Here is a 6,919-nt window from a genome sequence, read left to right on the forward strand (position 1 = left end):
AAATTGAAGAAGGATGTCGAAGGGTCTAACACAACTCACTGACACAAATTTAGGCAAAATCGGATAATAAATGTGGCTTTTATGCCTAGGACCCTAATTGGCCGTATCGGTCTATATGGCAGATATATCCAAACCTGAACCTATCAGGGCCAAATTGAAAAAGAATGTCGAAGGCATTTTTTTTTTTTGGCAAATATAAAAATTTGGGGTCTTTTCTCATTTTCCGTTTTGGGCTTTACTGCATTGGGGCCTTATTCCATACCGCCCAAAAGGCTGGAATTATTGAAGAATTGTGTTTGTGTCTAAAATTCGTTGGACGATTAAAAGTATCGACTTAGGTCGAACTACAAGCACTGTCCAATAGACTTGTTCGATGACTTAGTTAGATGCGCTCTGTTAGTATCAGCACATCATATAACATATGGTTATTGTTTTGAAGAAACATGTTGTAGTTAAGGGCCTTTGACACTTTGTATTCCGCCACTGTTGTTCGTTGAATAGTTTGGTTTCTCATCTGATGACTGCAAGACAATATGCAGATTTCCGGCAAATGTTGCTGCTATCACACCGGTAATAAACAAATCGTAGTGTCATGGTGGTCAAAGAGGGCCAGATCGAGAAGTGGTGTGGCAATAATTGAGCATGTCTAAACCATGTTGCAACATGTTTCATTAACATATTTGAAAATTAGGCAAGGCCTTAAGAATAATTTGATAACATTTAAAATATTTACAAATATTTCTTTATAATATACTAAAGCAAATAATTTCCTTTTTTTTTCTTGCAGGTTTGGTTTCAGAATCGCCGTGCCAAATGGAAGAAACGCAAGAAGACCACCAATGTCTTCCGTACCCCAGGTGCCCTCTTGCCCTCACATGGCCTGCCACCATTTGGGGCCAATATAACAAATATAGCCATGGGTGAGGGCTTATGTGGGTCCAGTATGTTTGGCGGAGATCGTTGGAGTGTGGGTGTGAATCCCATGACAGCTGGTAAGCAAAGACAATTTCTTAGTAGTTTTCAATACATTTATGGACTAATATGTTTGGGTATTTTCTAAAAATTTCTATATTTCTTCTTTCTAACTTTTGTATTTTGTTTGAATTTTTAATTAACCCATTTTTTGTCTAAATTAAAATAACCAAAGGCTTTGGTCAACTAAATCAATCTTCAACGCTTTCATCTTCATTGAATGGTGGTCTAAATTCTGGTATTAATTTAGGCTCTGCCATGGGTGCTGGTAGTTATCAACATTATGGATTAAATGCTTTAGGTAAATATTTATAACGAACTATGTTTAAGAATATTGTTTGTAGATAAAAGTATATGCATGCATTATTTTGTGATGACTAACAACAAATAATTTAATCGCAATTCACTATAAATTATAAAAATATTTATTTCAATTATTGTTTGTAAAATTTTTCCATGTTTTTATCTTGTGGAAATCATAAATAAACTGTGCATATTGCAATCTATAGATTAAAAATCATTCCAATATTTTGTGGGCCGGTTTGAGTTGTAATGCGATTTTTTATACCACTGGATGAAATTAAAATTAGCCGCCAGACAGAGGATACCACAGAAGCTGTCTCAGATGATGGTTTAGTTTGTTTACTATATGTTTACTTACTAGGCAGAATGAGCAGTTGCTCGTCTGGAAACAACAAAGCAGCAGGAACCGATGGGTTGCTGGTTGAACGGTTTTTAATCGTAAGCGACACGCATCAGCTCTTCTGCGCGAACTAGACGTAGTACTAGAAGAACGTTAGAACCTCAACATATTATACCCTCTAAATAAGATAGGATATAAAAACGTGTCTACTACAGAGGAATAACACCCTAGACCACTAATTTTTTTCTTATTGTCACTCGATACGTTAGAAAAGTCACTAAAGACAGCAGATTTCCTTTATAAAATGAGAGATTTTCAATGAATTGGCGAAGGAATTGAGTGACAACAAGTTCTTTGCCATCAACTTTTAATACAAAGAAAAGGCATAAGTCGTGCGGAGCCGACTATATAATATCCTACACCTACCCTACAAAAATCTAAATTCGGGCAATATGGGTTGCCCAAAAAGTAATTGCGGATTTTTTAAAAGAAAGTAAATGCATTTTTAATAACACTTAAAATGAACTTTGATCAAATATACTTTTTTTACACTTTTTTTCTAAAGCAAGCTAAAAGTAACAGCTGATAACTGACAGAAGAAAGAATGCAATTACAGAGTCACAAGCTGTGAAAAAATTTTCCACGCCGACTATATGAAAAATCCGCAATTACTTTTTGGGCAACCAATATATACTGTATGGGGGGTCTTAGAAGAATATTTCGAGTAGTTACAAACAGAATGACGAAATTAGTAAACCCTCATCCTATAGTGGGGGGTTTAACAATCCGTGCCAAATTTAGTGTAGATCGATTCAAAATTGTAGCTAATACGGCCATTTAAGTGCAAATCGGGGGATATATATACATGGGAGCTATGTCTTAATCAGAACCGATTTGGATGAAAATTTACAGATATGTTAAAATCATGCCCAATTTTGTGCAGATCGGTTGAAAATTGTCCCTACTACGGCAATTTAAGTGCAAATCGGGATTTGGCAATTTAAGTGCAAATATATGGGAGCTATATCCAAATCTGAACCGATTTTGATGAAAATTTGCAGATATGTTAAGGTCAGTAACAAAACAACCTATGCTAAATTTTGTTCAGATCGGTTGAAATTGTAGCTACTATAGCTGTTTAAGTGCAAATCGGACGATACGTAGATACGAGAGCTATATCTAAATATGAACCGATTTTGATGAAATTTTGGAAATATGTTAAAATCAGTAGCTAAACAATCCGTGGCAAATTTTGTGCAGATCGGTTGAAAATTGTCCTAACTACGGCAATTTAAGTGCAAATCGGGCGATACATATATATGGGAGCTATATCTACATTTTAATCAAAATCAACAGCGTTCTTCCTTGGGCCGAAAGAGTGATATGTGCAAAATTTCGTTATGATTGGACAACAAATACGACCTGCACTTTGATTACAAGAATACATGGACTCACAGACGGCTAAATTGAATCAGAAAGTGATTCTGAGTCGATCGCTATACTTATCAATGGGTCTAGCTCTTCTCATTCTTAGCGTTGCAAACAAATGCACGAATCTATAATACCCTGTACCACAGGGGTGGTGTATACGACGCGCGTATACCCCTGCGCATGTTCATTCCTTGGTGTCTTAACAACAACTGAAACAAAGAGAATAAGAATAGATGAAACTTACCATCAATGCTACCGTAAAGGGCTGGGCATCGCAGTTCTACACAGACATATGTCTTGACCATTTTCCTCAGTTCACTTCATTGACCCCTAGAGTGATGGAAAACTTTGCCCTAGCTGCAATAACCACATTATTAGCATACGCAACGACTTTTACACCATTGCGGTATAGGGAGGATGGCGGGGAAAATTCTCTCATTTCAGTAAGTGCTATCTGATTCCAGTTTTAAACTCAATGTTAAGGGAACTCTTTTTAATTGCCGAGTCCGAAAGGTGTGGCACAGAGCAAAACCACTAAGTAGAGAGTCACCATTAGTAGGATAACCACCGCGGACTTATTTTTCTGATGTTCTCACTAGGACAGGAGAGTCAGAGGCGGACATGCTAGCATCTGCCCCATCGTGGCTCCTTAATAAAATTTTAAGAGAATTGCTTTCGTTTTTTTTTGTTATGAAAAAATTCAACAACTTAGTACGACACCCTTCCCCAACTCCAACGCCAACTCAAAAAAAAAAATTAATTTTTGTTTTGTTATTTAAGCAAAAGTGTGATATTTTTCATTAGATTCATTATTAATCAATCACGTGTTTATTGGAAAATTTTGGAACAACATCACCAACATGCAAAATAATATATTCGCAATAAATGTGTTCATTAAAAAAAAAAATAAATAAAAATCTTTCCCCCATTCCCCATAAGACACTTGGCATCATTATGGTCATAATGTTGGAATTGTAGTGCACGATTTCACTGGCAATCTTGAAAATCGATTGCTTTTTTGTGGATTGCCCTGCATTCTGATGAAATGGTTTGTGGTCTTTTTTTTCCTGTGGATTTACACGTATAATTAACATATTGGTGACGAATTTTTGCTTGCTTTTATTAACATGCCAAAAATGACTTAAAGTTGTTAATTAAAAATTCGGAGACACATCCGAAAAACACAGAGACTCCCGAATTTTTTCTCTTTCCAATAAACAAAAAAAAAAAACTAAGACTGCCTTGTGCTGATTGTGTTTGTTTTTTTTGATATTCCAGGTGACTCAATGATGTATCAGCATAGCGTTGGTGGTGTAGGCTGTGGTGGGGGTGGCAATGGCTCACCCACAGCCACCACCCCACCCAATATGAATTCGTGTTCTTCGGTGACACCGCCCCTTTCGAATCAGCCAAATCCTAGTCAAAACGAACTGAATGGTGATATGGTGAGTTTTGTTACTACTTCATAGGTTAGCTTCATCAGGATCCTTATTAACTGGTGTTTTTGTTTTTCGTTTACAGAGTGCCCAGCCACATCATCAACAACAACCACCACCGCCCCAACAACAACAACAACAACCCCCTCAACAACAGCAGCAAAATCACCAACAACCCCAACATCATCAGCAGCAACCACCACCGCATCAACAGCAGCAGCAACAGTCTCAGCATTCCGACTCGAACAACAACAGCCAAGGGGGTGGCCACCAACAACAGCAGCAGCAGCAGCAACAGCAGCTTTTGCCCCATTGTCACCAGTCCATGCAGTCGCCAACAGATGGCTCACCCGAGGATGATGTGTGGCGAGGTCATAGTATAGCTGCCCTGCGACGGAGAGCTTCCGAGTTGAATGCCACCACAGGAATACCGACATATTTGCATCACGCCGCCGCTGCTCACAACAGTTACGAACACCACAATTCGGTCTACTGAAATTTGTTGAAAAGCTTTGAAAGCTTTTCTGATTATGGATTTCCCCAGAGCGATTTTTGAGCTTCAATGGGTGTGTTGGAAAAAGAAGAAAAAGCTTTCTAAGCTTTTCAAATGCAGGCATATACAGCAATCAGGGTATAGACTTTGAAAATATTCCGACAGATGTCGACTGCGATGAGATTTTTAAAAACTCTCCGAAAAATCTATACCATAATAAGCCTATGCTGCATGCCAACCAATTGAAATACCCACCACCAAGCCATCATAAATCACCAGGGTGGATTCATGTCTAGACTAGTGCTAAGGATAAGCCTTCAGAGCTTTTTATGTGGTGATGATTTTAGAGCTTAGTCGTTTTAATTTTAATTCCATTTATTTTTTTTTTTGCTTTTTTTCTATTCCTTTGATATGCAATCAACTTATCCTTGCAATGTTTGCCTCATGGCCTACCAGTAAAAGGATGTAATTATAATTTTTTCCCCCTGTTTTTCTCTTTCTGAGATTGTTTGACAAGTGTCTGTGTAATTTTTTTTTAAGTTTATTTACTCAAGTAGGATTCCTTAACAAATACAAACACACACACACACATACACACACACATGTATATGTTAACATGTGCTTATAAAAGGTAATTTAGTTTGTTCTATAAGATTTACTAAATTAGTTTAATTGAAATTCCTGTTGTGGCATTTTGTTTCGATAATGAAGTTAATTAAGAAATTTGTGTTTTAACTTTTGCTAAATGCAAATGTATAAGAGTTACTTAAGAATTCAAATTGTTTTTGTAAAAATGTTTTTGAATACGATGGAAAGAACCTAATGGGTATTAGTTATGTTTAGTGATTGTGTGGCATAAATGAAAGATTAAAATATAGCTGGAAGTTTGTATGACAATATGGAGGTTTATAGGTAAGAAGTTTGAAAAGTTAGTTCAGAACCTTTGTTTAGTAGGATTTGTCGAAAACTTTTTTTGCCAACAAATGATGAAATCAAACCCCATACTGAACCCTTATGAGGTCGAGCATAGTGTTGGACAATGTCTTTCATTACAGTGGGAATACATTTCGCCGCACTGAACTAGTTCGTTCAGTAAGCTCACGAGTTCAGTCAACTATTTTTGTCCCATTTCTTTTTCCGGCCAAACTCTTTCATTGTTTGATATAAGTACAGCTGATCTTGCTTGTATTTAACATTGAGATCACAAAAAATTGTGGGCCAAAAATCGATATAAACCTCACTGAAATAATTACAATTGTATATTAAAACTAGCCGAACCGGGCCCGCTCCGCTGCGCTTTCTTTAACTTTCTAATATCTTTTTAGGGTGGGGAAACTTCTCCCTGAATGTGGATATCAAATTCGTGCCATTGTAGCCTATGACGCTGAACGCGTTCGATTTCTGGCGAGAACATCGGACAAAGCGGTATATTAAAACTAGCCGAACCGGGCCCGCTCCGCTGCGCTTTCTTTAACTTTCTAATATCTTTTTAGGGTGGGGACACTTCCCCCTGAATGTGGATATCGAATTCGTCCCATTGTAGCCTATGACGCAGAACGCGTTCGATTTCTGGCGAGAACATCGGACAAAGCTTTATCCCCTCTTAATGTTGGCGACATTTGCGAGGTACAATGCCAGGGATGGCACCTCAGACATATCGACTCAAATGGGTACTTGGACCCAAATTGGAATACCATATTCGTTTTCCGGTCTCCAATACCTTTCATTGGATACCCTTATTGTGCCATCGGATCACTTTCGGGTATGGGTGGCGTTTTTGGGGTAAGGGGTAGGGTCCGCCTCCACCCGATATCTAAAAATTATATAGCCTATGTTTCCTTCCAGACAAACGTACACAATCTATGAAAATTTTAAGAAAATCGGTTTGGCCAAGTATCATATAGTCATAAGGGCCTAATGGCGTTTTTGAGGGGTGGGCGTAAC

General features: G+C 37.7%; 1 protein-coding gene across 4 annotated transcripts in view; it reads left to right on the forward strand.

The window, feature by feature from the left end:
- LOC106087882 (homeobox protein orthopedia) overlaps window positions 1-5,519 on the forward strand; it is a 114,655-nt gene extending 109,136 nt beyond the window's left edge. For 2 of the 4 annotated variants that reach the window (XM_059370452.1, XM_059370453.1), the window contains exons 5-8: window positions 788-992; window positions 1,148-1,273; window positions 4,325-4,491; window positions 4,568-5,519. In XM_059370452.1, the coding sequence (XP_059226435.1) occupies window positions 788-992; window positions 1,148-1,273; window positions 4,325-4,491; window positions 4,568-4,978 (909 nt within the window). In that variant the 3' untranslated portion in view covers window positions 4,979-5,519. The remainder of the gene's footprint in view (window positions 1-787; window positions 993-1,147; window positions 1,274-4,324; window positions 4,492-4,567) is intronic. The other 2 variants (XM_059370454.1, XM_059370455.1) reach the window with 1 other exon arrangement.
- Window positions 5,520-6,919: the final 1,400 nt, after the last annotated feature.

This window comes from Stomoxys calcitrans, chromosome 5 (assembly GCF_963082655.1).
Source record: "Stomoxys calcitrans chromosome 5, idStoCalc2.1, whole genome shotgun sequence".
Taxonomy (NCBI): domain Eukaryota; kingdom Metazoa; phylum Arthropoda; class Insecta; order Diptera; family Muscidae; genus Stomoxys; species Stomoxys calcitrans.